This window comes from Trematomus bernacchii, unplaced genomic scaffold (assembly GCF_902827165.1).
Source record: "Trematomus bernacchii unplaced genomic scaffold, fTreBer1.1, whole genome shotgun sequence".
NCBI lineage: Eukaryota > Metazoa > Chordata > Actinopteri > Perciformes > Nototheniidae > Trematomus > Trematomus bernacchii.
The window spans coordinates 10,425,030-10,443,652 of record NW_022988050.1 but is presented as its reverse complement, the minus strand read 5'-3'; the positions used below and the strand labels follow the sequence as shown (position 1 = coordinate 10,443,652).

At 41.3% G+C, this 18,623-nt stretch overlaps 2 protein-coding genes across 3 annotated transcripts in view; both read left to right on the top strand.

Annotated features, from left to right (window-relative positions):
* Positions 1-2,078: 2,078 nt before the first annotated feature.
* myoz1b (myozenin 1b) lies at positions 2,079-9,998 on the top strand. The gene is made up of 6 exons (XM_034119032.1): positions 2,079-2,229; positions 4,445-4,531; positions 8,074-8,240; positions 8,345-8,414; positions 8,511-8,697; positions 9,412-9,998. The coding sequence occupies exons 2-6, from the start codon at positions 4,447-4,449 to the stop codon at positions 9,635-9,637; spliced, it is 735 nt and encodes a 244-aa protein (XP_033974923.1). The 5' UTR covers positions 2,079-2,229; positions 4,445-4,446; the 3' UTR covers positions 9,638-9,998.
* A 1,218-nt stretch (positions 9,999-11,216) lies between these two features.
* Positions 11,217-18,623, top strand: part of usp54b (ubiquitin specific peptidase 54b) — a 51,057-nt gene continuing 43,650 nt past the window's right edge. For both annotated transcript variants that reach the window (XR_004555084.1, XM_034120170.1), the window contains exon 1: positions 11,217-11,320. The gene's annotated coding sequence lies outside the window, so the exon portion shown is untranslated. The remainder of the gene's footprint in view (positions 11,321-18,623) is intronic.

Here is an 18,623-nt window from a genome sequence, read left to right as displayed (position 1 = left end):
AAATGTCTAGGGTAATGGGTCAGGGTTTAGGGTCAGGTCAGATAATGGACAAATACATTTATTTTTAGGTATTTTAAGACTAAATAATAAATTACAATTAATTGACTGATCTGTTTGGCTTAATTCACTATAACTAAAAGGACATTTTTAATAAGCAGGCAGCTTGGTAATAAACCCTCTATCTGGGAGTTATAGACTGATGGATTTATAACCAGGCTACACACACATCTCTATCAAGGACACCTGGCCTGTCCAATTTCAGGACTGCCACACTGCATGGGTGATTTTTATCTGTGCTAGTGGCATGCTCTGGCATAGCAATCTTAAAGGGCCTGTCGGCAATGGTGCAATGGTGCTTGGTTGACTCACCATTTTTGTCCAGACTGCAATATCTTAACAGCTATTAGATGCCATTAAAAATGTACTGACTTTTCTGTTCCCCAAAGAATAATTCTTACATATTTGGTGAATCGGATTATATTTAGCGCCACTGGCAGGTAAACGTTACCTCTGAAATATCTGAACAACTAGTAGATGGATAAATCTGGTGTTGCAGACATTCATGTTCCCCTTGGGATTACAGTATATGTTATCAGTTTGGTGAGCCTTTCACATTTTTTAAAGGTCACATATCATGCTATTTTTAGGCAATAGCATAGGTCTCAGATATATAAAAATATATAAAAAACATGTCTGTGAAGTGTTTTGCTCAAAATACCAAACAGATCACCCATTCTAGCCATGCCTCATATCCCTCTATTTCACTTCCTCTTTCAAAAGTGCTGATTTTATGTATAAAGCTTTAAAAAAAAGAATGATAAAAAAGAGGGGGGAATTTATGCCTGCTCATGCGGGAGATTCTACCGGCAGCTACTGCGGTGATGAAACGCCATATCATGGATTATCAAGGATTATTTCTGAAACAGGATGGAGCTCAAAGGCTTTCTCTCTTGCGAGTTATACCACGAGGCGAGTTCCTTTTTATTTCCTGCTTCTTCACACACATGCTCTCTCCAGTACAGGTTAGCTCTGAGTGTTAGCGATGCTAATGTAAACACCGACCATATTACGTCCAAAACAGTCGGGCATTGTTTCTGATAGCAACGTTTCTGATAGTACTGTGGGCTGTTGTTCTCTCTCTAGCTCTATTTTTCATCTCTACTGACCCCTGAGTAACCCCTTTCACCCTTGTTTTAAACATTGTCATTTGAATATATATAAAGGCTTCTGGTTGACTCCTAAAAAGCAGGTGACTGACGAGGAACTCACACTGTAGCCGGGAGCATACAAGGCATGAAGCCACAACATTTGTTTAGCTGGAGGAGGATGAATAGAGACTATGAGAGGGGGAGAAAGACACATCAACAAAAGCATAAATGCCCTTAAGCACATAACACCAAGAGACAGGGGAAGAAGGTAACTGCTAGAAATATGTTTTCTATTCTCAGGTTTTATTTGTCATCTTATCAAAAGCTGCTGTTGTTTCCCTGTGAATTGAAGGGGTGGGACAAATGATTCTGGCTTGGAATTCAATGAAATCATTGTACTGATCCTTATCAATTTTACTAGCATCTGCTGACTTTCACAATCAGGATTAAATATATGCTACCAATGCATTCCTTCCCTGTGTTCCAAAGGCTTATTATCAAATGTTATGAATTCTTGCTGAACTATTTCTTCATTTTAAAATAGCCCTGGTTTTTCTGAAAAGGAAAAATATGGGACACCAACAGGTTATATTTTTAAAGTCACCTTTCCCACTTGACAAAAAACAAAACATCATTACTGTCAAATCACAAAATGCAAAACCTGCACGTGCACATTTTGTTTTGATTGGAAAAGGGTATAAGTTACATGTCATCTTAACATTTGTAATTTATTTGTTTATATGTTTTTTTTTATACATAGATAAAGTTGATACTTTATAAAAACATTGTCAGTTTTCTATGATCACTTATTTTAGTAACCTGTGAACTTGTAACACCACACCCACCCTTTCTAGCCCCTACCCAACCAAACCCTCCCCCCTGCCCCCCAACCCTGAAGCCTGGCCCATAGCACTGCAGCAGCCCTGCTGATAGGGTTTCACTCTCTCCAGGGCGAAGAGGAGGGCAGGCAGTACAATACAAGCTCTTGGACACAAATCTACCTGGAAATCTATATTCCTCCTCCTCTGAGCAACACCTTTTTTCTGTGACCTTCTGTGACCTGTGGATAACTGGGTCTGAGGTAAGACATTAGCGAAGTGATATTGTGTGACCGCAGCTATAAAGAAATGTCTCTCACACGTGCCTTGAGTGTTTGTGGAGTATCTGGCACTGATGCTCACAGAGTTGTCAAATCATTCTAGATCCTATTTAAATACAGTGAGACAGTTCAATGTAAGTCCTGTAGTATTGGGATTTTGGCCATGGCCTGTGGAGGTTTTAGTATTTCGAATACATTAATGAATTAAAAGAGAAGCAGATGCTCTACTTCATATTAACTGTTTTATTTTTTTAATGTCCCAGAAATTGCTAAAGAATTGCTTTACATGATACTTAATTTGACCGGTTTATTGCAAATACAGTTTCTCGAGTAAAACGTTGCTTCAAATGTAATTATTTCTAAATCACGAGTGCCAGATGGTAGATTTCTTCCACCCGCTCTTGCTGTACTTAACACTGTGGTAGGGGATGAATGTGGCCTTCTGCATTGGAGTTTTTAGTCCGCGGGTATGGATCTATGTGTGTATTTTGGAATGTGCTTACTGATGCCCTTTTGCCCTTCCTCCCCAGCTGTCTCCTCAAGATTTATCAGGAGCTAAAATCGGCTGGTCGTGGTGGGTGGGGGGGGGGTCAGCACCATAGGAGCGCCTCTTCTCTCAGAGAGGTGGTAACTAGACCCAGGCCCTCCAGCAGAGCAGTTTACCTCCATCCGGCCTGTCCCAGAACATTCAAAAACACCTGTAATCCCCAGTTTTAATCCATGGCCAATGACTCACATTAATCACAAGAGAAAAGCCATTTGAGTGCAAATCCGTGAGTGTGTGTGCTGGTACTTTTAAATGTACAGTCCCACTCCTCCACTATAGAACATGGGTACATAAAAATAGCGCACAGAACTGAATCCCAGGATAGGAAATGAGCTTCAATTACAGCAGATGAAAAGCAATTACATTAACTGTCTCCCTGCAGACCGGCCAGCCAGCTTTTTCTCTTGTAGTGGGACTCACCTCCAGCCTTACATAATTGCTTTCGACCCTGGTAACAGCAACATACTGCCAGCCCCCATTTGAGTGGTTAGCCAAGAGAGACACGAGCTGCCATTGGGAATGGTAGTCCTCTAGGGCATGCGGGGGGGGGCTATACACAATGTTGTGTATAGTCCCCCCGCACACAATAGCCCTGTGCTTAAAATAATTACAGAACCCAGTGAGGTTTCTGCTGGAGCTTGCTAGAAATTGGGATGTGATGTGCAACCTAATTGTACAGAAACATATCTTGGAAATCAAGAGAGACTTTTCTTGAACTACTTACAGTATGCAAACAATTTTGTGGTTTCACATTTCACTGCTGCTAATTCTGTCTCTGTTGGACCCCCGAGAGACCAAAAACATTCGAGCATTAGGGGTATAATTCTTAAAGATCCGTTAAGTCTGTCTCACACTTTAAATTCAATTCAATTAATGATAGATTACAAGTTAAATCAAGCCAATTTATTTACAGAGCATATTTAAAACCAAATGTTATATAAGCAATTGATATGCTATTAGAAATACAATTAAAACACACAATAATACATTCAGTAAATGATGTAAACTTCACTGATCTGAGACCACTTTATATCGCAAACGTAGTTTTACACTGTAAAAGATCCCCTAGGCAGGACAGTCTCCTTAAATATTAATAGCCTTATAAAGTTATTGTTGCAAACAGCTGCCTATGTTACAACCTCCAGCACAACATGCAAATGGAGTCATGTTACTGGTCACCTGATGAATGTTAATCCAATATTCACTCTTTAAAAGCTCTGTTTTGGTCTCCACCAATCTCTTTAGCTGCCTAATGCTACGCTATTTTCACTAGCTAGCTGCTAACCCTTTTTGTCTGCAGTCTGGGGATTGGGCAGGTGGTGCACAGTTGGTTGTAGCATTGTGGGCTAAAACGCTCTGGTCACTGAGTAGGACACTGCAGAGTAGGTTAAGAATTGTTTTCACCACAAGCAAACCTTTAAGTCAATTGATTCAATGTTAATTTAAAAATATTGATTAGTGCAGCTTTAAATCTTTCGATCTTAAAAGATGGTAAATCTCAATAGCGAGACGATTGTTAAATGCAGGTGAAAGATCTGGAAATAGCGAGTCCAGATGTAATGTCCAACTGCAATTCTTTCCTGAAAAAAAGGTAAATCACGCTGACAATTATTTTTACGAGGTCATCATTTCCACTTTTTTGTCCTTTAGCCATGCCTCCCAGCACTCCTGTCCCTCCTAACAAGAGGAAGAAGGCCTACAAGATAATCACTGACCTGTCCAACATCAGCCAGGATGGTAAAACCCACACCTACACACCTACACACCTACACACCTACACACACACACACACACACACACACACACACACACACACACACACACACACACACACACACACACACACACACACACACACACACACACACACACACACACACACACACACACACACACTAACAGCATCCAAAACCTTTTGCCTCAACTTCACCCTCATTCCTCGAAGACCTTCCTCTTTCTCCCGTGTGATCTGATTATCCAGCCGAGTAAATGTCAAATTCATTTGTAAGGTTCACTCCGTGGTGTCTGCCATCTGCATAGCCCATGTGTGTGTAAATTGAACTGCTGGGGTGTAAACGTTGCATGCGGTCTTATGATCCTAAAATGTAATAAGGACACACACCGGTTCTAAGCAGTAACACAATCTCTTACATGCATGTGGCATCTCCTGAAGGGATGTCGGTCATTATCAGATGGCAGAGCAGCCACAAATCTGTCACCATTGGAGGCAACACAAAATAACAGTACGGTGAATCTGTTCCCACCATATTTGTTTAAGGCGCCTGAAGTGGAATCAACGCAACTTATTAAACTTGGAACAGGTTCATATTTTGGCCTTAGTCTGTTCGCACATTAATGCAAGAGTAATCCAATGTAAAATAATATAATCCAGTATAATATAATATGATATTATATAATATATAACACTCAAAAGGGATATGGTTTAGCATACGAGCACTGTTGATACTTTAAGTGCAATATAATTTAGTACTTATACATTTGTGCTATTTGTACTTTTTAATAATTAGTATGATTAGTAAGATGTTGAGTTACATGACGTTTGAGTTTTTCTATAATCACTCTGGTGATCCCCTGACTTATCCATAAGGTTACAGTAACATTATTGTTTGTGTGAAAAAAACTAATGATGAATTTTAATAACTTTTCTGATCCTCTGACTTCTCATTTAGAGCCATCATCAGGTTTCAATCTGTATCAATACTTTTTGGGTTTATGACCAACATCCTGCCCAATTAATGATATTCTTATTCGCCATAGCTATACTTTTTGTTTAGTGCTAATCATCAGAGAATTAACATGCCAACACAGTAAACCATGATGGGTGACATAATTTTATTATATAAATAAAAATTGCTAAAAATCTGCATATTAGCCTGCTGGCAAAAGCATTTAGCTCAACAGTAACACCGTGCCTAATTGCAGTCTCACAGAGCCGATATGACTGACATTTACTTGTTGCATAATATGCTACCAACAACAATATATCCTTTGCCAATCCCTGAGAGTGCAATCTGAGCATGGTCTGAGTGTCTGTTTACATGCTTTTGTCTCAACAATCTGTCTTTCCCCATTTGTGTCCTTCTGCTGTCAGATCTGCAGCAACATCTGTATCTTTTCACCAGTTTGTTTTCAGTCAGTCAGTCAGGAGCTTACCCTGCTCATCCCTTACTTTTCTCCAGCTAATACCCACTCATCTATCAATCATCCCTGCCACTGTGTCGTTGTGACATTTGTCCCATGCCTGCACGTTGTCCGTCTGTCCGTCCTCCCCCTGCCTCTGTCAGTCTGTCCAATTTCCTCCCAGTCAGCAGCCAGCTCTAGTTTCACATTCTTCTGAATTAACACTCTAATCAATATCCCCATGGGAGAGTTCGCTCTGCTCAGCAGCCACAATTATTCCCTCTCTCTCGCACATACACACACACTTAATACACACCCACTTGCACTAGTCTGATTTATGAGGTACTGCTAACAGCTCTCCGCAGCATTGCAATGCCAACTCCCCGCTTTATAGATGGGTTTCGTGCGCATGTGTGTGTGTGTGTGTGTGTGTCGGTTTATGGCTGGACTCCAGGTGTTATGAGTGATATCAGAGTGTATGTGGTGGATGAGAAGAGAGTTTTATGAGGAGCTCTGTGGAGCAGTAAAATCCATCAGATCTCTCCATCACTGAAACAGAAGAGTGGAAAGAGAGGGAGAGCGGCAGTGTGTTATTAGGATTTCCCTCAATAAACAGTTCTAACAGAAAACCTGCCTTGACATTCCCCAGTGCCCTTTTCTTCTATATTGCTTTGGCCTAGTAACCCCTACAACTCCCCCCACACACACATCCCATAACATTGTACACTAGGTTTCATCTCTAATTCGTCACAAGGATAATATGGAATACCAGAGGATACAAATGTGCCCTTTTCATTCTCATACATCCCTTGTTTAATTTAAGATATACAGTGGAAGATAAACCCACAGTTTAATTTTCCAAATGGTTTTGGCTTATAAGAGAGAGCACTTTTCAGAAAGTGTTTTACCTCCGCCAAGACTTTATTAACAAAACAAAAAAACGCCCAAAACTGGTACTCTTGGGTTTCTTTCCCAAGCAGTATTGAGAAGAAAATCAATACTGCTCTCATAGTTGCCGAGATTGAATGAATAATTTACGCCTTTACTGTTCATATCTTGAACCTATTTAACAGCATATGCTTTTCTGGTGTAAAACAAGATACGACATAAGAGATGATGTATAAAGATAACTTGATACAATGTTGGAGATGGGACCCCATTCATCTCTATTGGATTTGGTCAGTGGCGCATTAAGCCAAAGATGTCTGACTTTCGAGAATAAAATGACCCAGATGTTCCACTGATCTTCTGCATTCTTGAAGCCCATAGCGCATATAGGACCTTATGATTTTTAAAGCATTACATTTAGTGTTCACACAGGGTAGTTGATTTAGCTCAAAATAAATGATCCCCTGGTTTAGAGACGTCTCTCCCTATGAAGTCAAGCCAATGTGAAAAGTCTACATTTAAGGCCCGTCCACTTTGAAATGGCCCAATAACATGCACAGGACTTTATATAAATCCTGTTATAACTAAACACTGCTCAAAGGGAATAAGTTGCCGTACGGAAGATGTATGGCTTGTGTTTCACTTGGAATACAGCCAAAAAAGGTTAGCTTTGCTCAAACTGTCACAACTATTTTACACTTTACTGTTGCTGTACACAAGATACTGTATAAGGTGTTCATTTGTTAACATGTGCTGTGTGTTAGCATATTTCCTTACATTTGGATTCAAGATTCAAAGGTTTATTGTCATAACTTATACACATATGGTGTAATTATGTAATGTATGAAAAACTTAGATTGCAGGTTCCTCAACAGTGCAATTACAAGTCAGAGCCAGGCTCTCCCTTTTTCCAGTCTTTTTGCTAAGCTAATTTAAGAAATGCTGGCTGTAGCGTCATATACTTTTCTAGAAGAGTTGCTGGAAAACAAATAAGGATATTTCCCAAAATGATAATATTTGTATTTATTAAAAGTCATCACAAAAGTTATAACATTTGTTTTATTAAAACACGCTTTTTCATCTTGAACTGATTGGACAGATCAACAGAAAATGTGAAATAATGAAAATAAAAGCACCTTGTTGGTGCAGTAATGCAATATAATTCAATAAAGATCTTCCCTACCTTTTCTCTGCATACACCACCTGCAATATTTAGCCCCTTCCTTACATCCTCTTCCTCTTCCTGTCAGATGATGAGTCAGACTCCGAGGCTGCTGAGTTTGACCTGGGCACCAAGATCAAGACGCCCAAGGACACCATGCTGGAGGAGCTCTCTTTGAACACAAACAAGGGCTCCAAGATGTTCAGGATGAGACAGCAAAGAGTCGAGAAGTTCATCGTGACCACCATGAACAAGGTAAGAGTGAATAAGAGAATGGGAGGTTGTGTTTGTGAACACTAGGTTGTGTGTATAGATCTTTACGGAGCAGAATAATGATTTTCCTTTTTTTGTCCTTCCAGCAGAACCTCGAGAACATGTTGATGTGCCCCCCTCCTGTCCCACCAAAGCCTGATGTAAAGAAGGAAGAAGGTGGGGTCAAAGATTATTATTCGATTTTTTCAGTGTTTCTTTCTGTTAAGATTTTGCATTAAATCTCCCTGCTTCTCCCCTCCTGCGTGTTTTCAGTCGTAAAAGAGATATTGGATGAGAAAGCAGAGAAGGAGAAGAGAAGGAAGCAGTATGTACCCATCTACGTATCGCCATGGGAACGGGCAATGAGGGGCAACGAGGAGCTGAGAGCCACCATGAGGTCTTGCATGCCAGGACCCATCCAAGAGCACCTTGACCTGCCAATGTACAAGAGCTTCAACAGGTAAACACAAACAAAAATCACATTTCCTTGTATGCAACAAAAAGTAAAATGATGATACCATTGAATTTAACTGACTTGATTTAATTTGTCCATAGTTGTTTTGCGTTAGCCTATAAGTCAAAAAAAATTGGCTATGTAAAATGTGTCAGTCAGCCTGGTCTCCTACAAATACTTTCCCACACAACAAAACTGAATTGTAAATTACATTTCAAAGGAAACATATTTTCTCCTGTATTAGGCTTGTTTTTGGTGTACCACAAATACGTTTCCTGTCAATGTAAAAAAATCACAGACGTACCCAACAAACATTATTTTGGTTTCAAACCATCCTTTACTTAAGATCAATCTTGGAACCTTAGGGATATATTTGTATGTTTTACAAACTGTTTTTAAACTAATAAAAAGCTAAATTAATACCATTACGGCAATGCTTTCCTGCCTCTTGTAATGTTTTGAGTAATTTCACTTCAGTAACTTTGTGTTTAAACACGCAACAGAGAAGATACATTTTCTTTGAATTGAAATTGAAATTACATTGTTCTCATGACACATAGTTGGTTAAGTAGATCATCCCTGCAACCAGCAAACAATGTATAACATTGAAACTTCACGTAATTTGTAATCAAATTACGTTACAAGTCATATGTTCTGTTCTTTCCTGGTCTTCCCTTCTTGCTCCCTAACTTCCTGTATCTCCTTGTTCTCTTTCCCAAGGACCGCGCTGCCATTTGGCGGCGTAGACAAGGTGTCCAAGATGTTGTCCTTCGAACTCCCACAGTTCAATAATGGCACAGACGAGATGGAGCTTTTGCCCGGTCAGCAGGGGGACATGCGCACACGGCCCTCATTCAACCGCACGCCCATTGGATGGATCTGCAGTGAGGACAACTCAAACCTCCACATGGACATCATCCCCTTCGATGAGACAGACGACCTGTGAACACGCATGCACACACAAGCAATACATGCACTGGAACTCATACACACACATGAAGAAAACACCCTCACATGAGTGAATAAATGAGAACATTAGGCACAGTTTATAATTGACACCACATGACTGACGACATGATGATTGGTAGAACTGCTGGAGAAAAAAAAAACTTAAAAAACGACTTGATGGAAAATGACTTAGAATCTCCCATATGTGTGCTTTCTAATCCCATCATCTCCAACCATGATTGAGTCTTACCCATATCTAGCATGCTGTGAACCGATGTAAGACCTGTGTGAATAGGTACAGATGAGCACTCTGCACTCTTAAAACAATGTATTTATGCAATAAAGTCCCCTTTACAAAAGGTCTGTCTGCTTCTCATTTCAACACTGTGCAAGTCCTGGACTTGTTGAAGTGTTACTCAAAAGTCCTGATTATTAAAAAAAAACTAAAAACTTTACAACATCATTTTGGAAAATAAATCTGATCTGAATTCTTTGTTTTACTCATCTTCAAAGGTCTAAAATAAATGAATAAAGTAGCGGCTTAGGTCCCAAAGTAAGTAAGCAACGAGCCAAAAGGGAAAATCTTAAAAGCCTTTCTTTATGTGGGTTTTTTAACCTATATTAATACCATATTAAGCAAACAGTTAAAAAACTATATGAAACAAAGTTCCCAAAGGAGAGGTGTAACTTATCAGATCATATTTAGAACATTATGTAAACACTAAACCACCTTGCTCTAAAGAAAATAAACAAAATGTCTAAAATAGAAATCAAAATTCTCATCTAACTTTTACCAAGAAAACAAATAAGGGGATTTCCCCAAAAGGTTTCTATTTCTGTAAATGCCTATAAGATGACCTCTCACCTTCTCTGTGAAAAGCAGTGTGACAGTAAACTTGTGCTGGCAGATCTCCAATGAAAGGAAGTAAACAGGTGTTCTCCATGTTTATGACAGCAGGTTACATCTGACTGTGGAGGTGTGTGAGAGAACCAAACAAATGGGGTTAATCCTGTAACACTGAATGTGGACCCCACCTGTGGCCCCTCTCCAAAAGAAAATGTCATGATGACACCATTGGTGATATTTTCGCAGCAAAGACTGTAATGTAACTTGATGTTGAGATAACAATAACCAGATTTTAAAATTGTATTTAATGAAAATGTAACCAAGTCACTGACACAAATATTACTAAAACAAACACCACTTAAGGTATTTTATGTTGTTGTTGTTGTTGTTGTTGTTGTTGTATAGGGAATGAGTTGATACTAAAATTGTTGAAAACGTGATGACTCTTTTTGTTTCTTTGTCCCCCCTCAATAAAATAACTCCTCCCACCCAGGTATAATTAGTCTAGAACTACCATTGATTGATTGTCCCTATAAAAAATAAATAAATAAAATCAAATACGGGATGACATCACCATCCTATTGCTCTTTTCGCCTCTCGCCCAGGAGACGGCGGCATCGGGCTGAGTGAGCCAACGGGACTCTGGTAAAACTGCTACGTCACACCACACACACTCCTATGAAGATGGCACGGTATCGCGAGAGCGGCGTGCCGCGACCGCAGCGATGGATGGCGCTGGTGGGGGCTGCACGCGCCCACGGCTCGCCCTCTCTCGCGTTAAATCACACGGTAGGACAGGGGAGCGGACGGAGACTGGCAGCGACAGCACACGGGGTGAGTAAAAAGAAAACACTCGCATTGAATGGACTACATCACTGATAGAGGACAGGGGGACGCGCGTGTGACCGGACACCATCGGTAGGTGTGTGAGTGAGGTTCTGGGGGGGTGTCAGCCAGTTGTTATCCTCAACAGATGTGACAGTCTCACAGTGTGGCTGTCACCTTCTTCTCCGGTGTGATTCCTCCCATCAGCAGCATCACTTGCAGAACTTGCAGCGTTGTCTCCCTGAGGTTTTCCTCCACCTTTCTATTGTCACTTGTAGGTTTTTATTGTGTCAGGTGGTCTCGGGTCGGTAATTCTCCTCTACGCAGCAACTCCCCCTCGTGCTGCACGCCGCTTGCCACTTTAACGGACACACGCAGCCCTTCCCCTTTAACTTCACCCTGTCGCCACAGTCCCGGTTCGTTTTCCACACACTGACATGTGTTAATGTTACTCTCCCGTACAACCGTTAACATGCCGCGCCACTGTGCGCGTGGCTGCTGCCCTGTACTTGGTGAACTGTGGACTTGTTGATGGATGGCCGCGAGAGAGACCGAGGCGGATTCACGCGCCACTGTCATCGCTCCCGGAGGCCGCTATTGATTTATCGTTGCGGTTTCGATCCGCCTGATTGATGACTTTGGCCCCTCACCGGGCCCGCATCACCGGCACTCCATTGTGGCGTCACATTAGCGATGGTGATAGAGCACTCACGCACGTGAATACTTATCAAAAAAGAGGGAACTTAGGGCACCCCATCATTGGGGAGCATCTGCTTTTTTGTTTTGGATACTTGTGAGGATATTGGATTGACTTTCAGTGATTTAGTTAAAGGCTTACCCTATCCTTTACTACTATACTTAAACCAAACAACCCTTAAGTCATAACCCTAAAATCCTAATATTTCAGAGACTACAGGGCTGTCCTTGAGTCAACTATAATTTATACAATTTGGTTGCTCCTAAACCAAGTTTCTCCAATAAATACTCACCCTAAAGCACCACTATAAATATTGTTGATTCGGAGATGTGCACATATTGGAAGTCAGAATAAAGAATGCCCCAAAAAATGAATAATTGTAGTCGACTAAAGCAACCAGTTAGCTAGACAACTCATTGACCCAGAGGGGGAAGCCCTAGTTGCCATAGTGAAGCATTTTATCTTCACATGGGAGAAAAAGGAGGCTGGAAAGGTCTATTTGGCCACAGCATGAAAACACACACAGCATCCCCCTCTAAACTCAGCTGAAATGTCGCCTTGGCATTTCAGGTGGACTTATCATCAATTTCAGTTTTTGGAGATGAAGTTTTCATTATAGTTTCCATTATATCACGTGTGCATAATGTGTGTGTGTGTGTGTGTGTGCTTTTCTGCTGCCTCCAAATGTTGCAATACCCCACTCACCCTTTTCTATCTGAAAACCACTGGCTCATGGCCCATATTTGCACTATATTTAACTAGACATGCCTTTTATATATTCTTCTGTTTCCATATTGTATAAGCTGTCATTGTAGCTTACAGTATTATTGTCTTACATCTTGTATAACTAGGGATGTCCTGAGGGAACCCCACTTTACCTTTTATCTATACAATTGTTTGTCCTGAGGTAACCACAGTGCCAGTAAAGCGTGACTTCCGTTTGACAGCAATTCTCCTAGGGGGGGTTTCCACTGGCATTATTGAAATACTCAAACCAATCATATGTGATGATGTATGTCGCTCTGGAGGACAGCTTGACACTTGATAGGAACGTCCTCAGAGCTGAGGAGGAAGATCTGTGCTCGGGATTTGACTTCCTGTCTATTTTTAGGCTGTTTATTCATCAGTTTTCTGACTATGTGATTGCTTATCCTTTAAGATTACTTCTTGTGTATCTGTCGGAAACAACATCTCCAAATGTGTTGATCTGTGAGAAACAATCAATCTCACGGTCTCATTGACTTATTGCACATGTTTGCAGACATCATGCTGTGAATCAATTGTGTCTAGTACATCTATTTAATTCACTTAATTGGTTTCAATCCCCAGAGTATTTTTTTTCTAGACGTGATCGTGTGAATTCATCTATTGTTGACATTTCATTGGGCCCACATGAATGGCATTATAAGAGGTTTGAGGAACAAGGAAGAGCAGATGAAGTCGTGGTAGAGGGGCACGCTCGTATGTCTCCTTTGACCTTTACCATGCACTGGAGAGTTCTTCCTCTTTTTCTCACAGCCGGTCCTCTTGTGGTTGGTTATTCAATCTAATGTCCCACTTATTCCTTTCCTCCCCTTCTACCACCCACCTGTTCTCTTCTCTCCCGTTCCTTTCCTCTTATTTCCCTTTCCAACTTCCCTAATTTCTCTTCTTCTCCATTCTTTTATCTCCCTACTTCCCCTTCCGACCTCTCCTTTCCTGTTTCTCCCTTTCTTTCATTTGTTGTCCTCTCCTTGCCTTTCAATGTCTCTCCTCCTTAAACTGTAAAACCCCCACATGAGTCTCAACATGTGTCGTAAATAAGGATGGTTACGCAACAGCCTAAATATTAAGCAAATATTCACCCCTCTTCATATTTGCTACTAATAGGATTGGGTGTGCACGTGTGCCACGGTGATAATGGGTTGCATCTAGGTTAAAGCGTGTGTGTGTCGTGCACGTGCATGAGTTAAACGCAGGTTTTCACATTTATACTTTAATGCTACAGAGCGGGGAAATGACCTTGACGCTTGCAAAAAAAAAGGATCTGTGCCTCGCTAATATGCTCCCACATGCAGCTGCACGTGTGCTTACTGTATGCACACACACACACACACACACACACACACACACACACACACACACACACACACACACACACACACACACACACACACACACACACACACACACACACACACACACACACACAATATCTTTAGATTTAAAGTGGGAAGAGAAAGAGGGGAGGACGAACTCTGGGCTCTCCCTATTGTCAACTATGGCTATTTGAAGTTACACATAACCCAGTTACAGGGAAGTGTGTGTGTGTGTGTGTGTGTGTGTGTGTGTGTGTGTGTGTGTGTGTGTGTGTGTGTGTGTGTGTGTGTGTGTGTGTGTGTTGTGTGTGTGTGTGTGTGTGTGTGTGTGTGTGTGTGTGTGTGTGTGTGTGTGTGTGTGTGTGTGGGTGGTGTGTGTGTGTGTGTGTGTGTGTGTGTGTGTGTGTGTGGTGTGTGTGTGTGTGTGTGTGTGTGTGTGTGTGTGTGTGTGTGTGTGTGTGTGTGTGTGTGTGTGTGTGTGTGTGTGTGTGTGTGTGTGTGTGTGTGTGTGTGTGTGTGTGTGTGTGTGTGTGTGTGTGTGTGATGAAAGACAGATGAATGGAGAAAGAAGTATAGAGAGTGAATGAGAATTGGAAAATAGAGGTCAGTTAAAGAAAGTGAGAGACAAAAGTGAATGGGAGGGTGAGTAAGAAAGTGCAGCCAAAGGGGAAGGAAACAGAGAGCACATGTTTGGTGAAAAAAAAATCCAAACCTTTGTCTTTTACGGGGATGTATAAATAAACTTCTCGCCTTTTCTATTTGCTCAAGTGGGAGGGAGAAGGTGTGAGAGACATGCGATTGTCCTCGGGGAGAATATCAGCTCTGTGTTGAGCCTGCATGACACCGATGTCTCTGTCACTAACGCCACAAGGAGCAGGACACTCACATTATAACACAGCGTCATTCACAGCATTTTATTTACATCTGCCATTTTTTTAAATGTCATAATCCCTACTCTCAGCCAAAAAGAATACATACTGTATAGGGTTGTAAAATGCAGAACATATTAGACCAAGTTTTAGTCTTAGTTTTAATTTTTTTATTATTGTATTGCTGTAGACCAGGGGTGTCCAAACCTTTTTCACAGAGGGCCACATACAGTAAAATATACGAAGGGCTGGGCCGCTCACCAGAGGTTTATTGCCTCATAAGTTATAAGTTAGGAAAATCAATGAAATGTAGGTAAATGATGGTTGATATTGATACAAAGAAACACACAGCTCTCTGTAGGGTTTCAGTTATTGTGTTGGCAGCTCATTCCTTAAAACAGGAGGCTCAGATTGCTTATAATAAGGGGAAATATGAAGGGTAGATTTCAAGCTTGTTATACAAATTAGTTATTGGGCTTCTTTCTCATCAACTTAGATTTGTTAGAAATAGTTTTAAACTGAAAAGTGTGCCTATTAACACATGAATACTACTGAGTAATATATGTTTACATATATATTTATGAAGTACAAGCACAAGTTTAATTTGTGGGCCATATTCCATTATACTTTTACTGTCTGCTGAGGGCCGATTAAAAATGACTCGCGGGCCGGGCCGCATTTGGCCCCCGGGCCATAGTTTGGACACCCCTGCTGTAGACTACAGGGTCTGAAATGGGAACAACGGAGTCTGTGACCTTTCTTGGAGGTAATACTGTAGATGTGGGACGAAAGTAAAAGAACACATACTTTTCTGTACTTTTATTCTGGTTTGTCTTTCATACTGTAGCTCTGTATTTTGCTCTCATTCTAAAGGGGACATATCATTCAAAACTTTTTCTGAAGTACCTTTAAACCCACAAATGGGAATAAGGTCAGAAAACATTTTTTGCATTCTTGACCTCTTGACATTAGAAACTATTAGGCAAAGCAATTTGGAGTCTTGAATTTCAACATCTACAATCCATGACAAACTCCACGAAGGCTTCAGAACAGCTACTTGGTGTCAGCTTCTTGCAAATATACAATTTTAGACAACAAGGGGTGCTTCCAATTGTGCTAACAACAGTTTGGAAAAGATCCTTCCCTGTCACTCATTTTGCAGGGAAAGATCCTTCCCTGCAAAATGAGATTTTTAAAGATGTGGTTCCCCAGTTTGTTGTGGAACAATTGTTCCAGCCTGCACAGACCCAGAATTTGACCCCATCAAACACCTCTGGGATGAGCTGAAATGAGATGTGAGCCGGCCTTATTGCCCACCGCCAGTGCTAGACCTCAGTAATTCTCTTGTGGCAGAAAGTCCCCGCAGCCAGGTTCCTAAAACTGCAAAGTCTGAGACCAGACCAGTGGCTTTAATATCAGCATTATAATGTTTATGGTTTAGAAATAATGAGTTCAACAATCACACACACACTGCAGGGGTTTAATAGCCTTGTATCCCATTACGTCTGGCCATATAGTGTATATTACACAAGTGGTTTCTAACCTTGCGGCTCGGGAGCTCTTAGGGACTTAGGTAAAATATTAGATATAATATCTAATAGAGTGGTGCAGGGATGACGTATCTTTGTAGGCCGACCCAGAAGTAAGCTGCGCATGGGTTCCCTCGACAAAAAAGCAATGGGATTTCTCCATAGGCTTTTGGAATATTGTAAAAAATAAGGTCTGTGGAACACGAACCTGTTAGATAAATACACGTTTTGTTCAGCCGAATAATATCCACATGTCTACCCCACTTCTATAATTTTCGAATCATAAATCTAATCGCCAGAAGCAAAATGCTAACGTTATGCTATAATCGAACTACAGCCGAGTACAGCAGGGTCGCACGACTTCAACGTCACGCCAACTTAAGGCGTAACTCGAAAATACAGATTCTAAATTGTACAAGTTGAAGCGTTTGTTTTAACAGTTTGCAAGAGCGCAGGTACTTGCTTTCAAGCAGAACAGGGGCAAAGAAACTTAGCGGGAGTGTTTACGAGTTCGGCGTAATGACGTACAACGTCCTCGACAACTTCTGTAGTCCTATTCAGCCACTTGTTAACAACCATCATTTTTCAGACACCAGTGGGGTCACTGCTGATGTATTTAATGTCGTAGAACAAAACGTGATCCGTCTCTTACATTTGTGTCAACCACAGACCTTATTTCCAGATATTTTCCAAAAGAGAAATCCCATTGACTGAGACGAGGGAACCCGTAGTGGTAAAATGCTAACTCACTTCCGGGTTTTAGGACTTGTCACTGCACCACTCTATTTCTTAATTGTAAAATAATAGAACATTTAAGTCCCAATCTTTCAGATAAATGTTAGGACACCATCAATCAATCAATCAATCAATCAATCAATCAATCAATCAATCAATCAATCAATCAATCAATCAATGTTTATTTATATAGCCCAATTATCACAAATGTTACATTTGTCTCAGTGGACTTCACAGTTTGTACAGAATATCAGTATGACAATACGACACCCTCTGTCCTTAGACCCTCACATCGTACAAGGAAAAACTTCCGGAGAAAACCCACAGTTTAAAGGGGAACATGGGAGAAACCTCAGGGAGAGCAACAGAGGAGGGATCCCTCTCCCACGGACAGACGTGCAATAGATGCCGTGTGTACACCAATATTTTCATTACTTAATTAAGAGCATATATGTGTGTATGTACTTTTTCAGGATATTTACATTAATTGCATTTGATTTTGGTTTGCGAGGAAGCGTCAAAGTGCACCAGGGGTCAAACATTAATTGAGCCATTCTTTCAGATTCTGATTCCTGCATGTCGCTTGAAGAGTTCAGAGAAAAGAGGCGATAAAAGGGAAGTAAGGGGGAAGATGGAGGTGAAGAGGAAAGCTGTGGGTTAGATAGTGAAAAGATTGTGTGAGAAATTGTGCGAGGGCCTGGGGAAAAAGACAGAAACAGGGAAAATGTAAAGGAGAGTGACAGTAAAGTGGAACAATGAAAACAGCTGTCTGTCCTCAATGCTCCCAGCTGTGCCCTTGCTGGCTTTATCGATCCACAAGTACTCATCTTGTGTCACACTGACTCACACATCCATTTGGATACAAATACAGATTTAATGTCCCTTTGATGTTTTACTTAACATTCAACCTTCCTTACACCTAGGTTTCTCCTGGTCATTAACTCACACGTCAACAACACACGTTATCTGCCTGCTCCTGCTATTTGTTGAGGCAATATCACACTTCAGTACTCTCTCATTGTGTGAACCTTCTTAGGCTGGAGCCACACGAGAACGGTAACTGTCGTATCCGCTACAGTTCTCTATCATATAGACGGTTCGGCCACACGAGGCCGACAGGGAAACGCAGATAACGATAACGATAACGGGTCCCAAGGTGGGTAGATCTGCGGACGCAACGCTCTGGGGGGCCAAACGGCTCCGTGTCTACGCCCTATACGATTATTTTCTGATAACGATGACGCAATAGCCCCGCCTCTCCCCACCTCTCCTGCTCACCCCCGTGTCACCCGCGTCATTGCTGATGTGTTTCGCCAACAACAACAACAGTTTTCCGAGTGTTTCGAGCCAGGTCCCGGTATCTCGCAGGACAGTGCACCCAGCAGGTGCCTCCAGCAGACCCCC

Excerpts from the sequence above, each read along its gene's own strand:
- myoz1b (XM_034119032.1), top strand. The coding sequence starts at position 4,447 with ATGCCTCCCAGCACTCCTGTCCCTCCTAACAAGAGGAAGAAGGCCTAC. Across the intron at positions 8,415-8,510 it reads TGATGTAAAGAAGGAAGAAG|TCGTAAAAGAGATATTGGAT; the intron begins GTGGGGTCAAAG and ends GCGTGTTTTCAG. Across the intron at positions 8,698-9,411 it reads ATGTACAAGAGCTTCAACAG|GACCGCGCTGCCATTTGGCG; the intron begins GTAAACACAAAC and ends CTCTTTCCCAAG.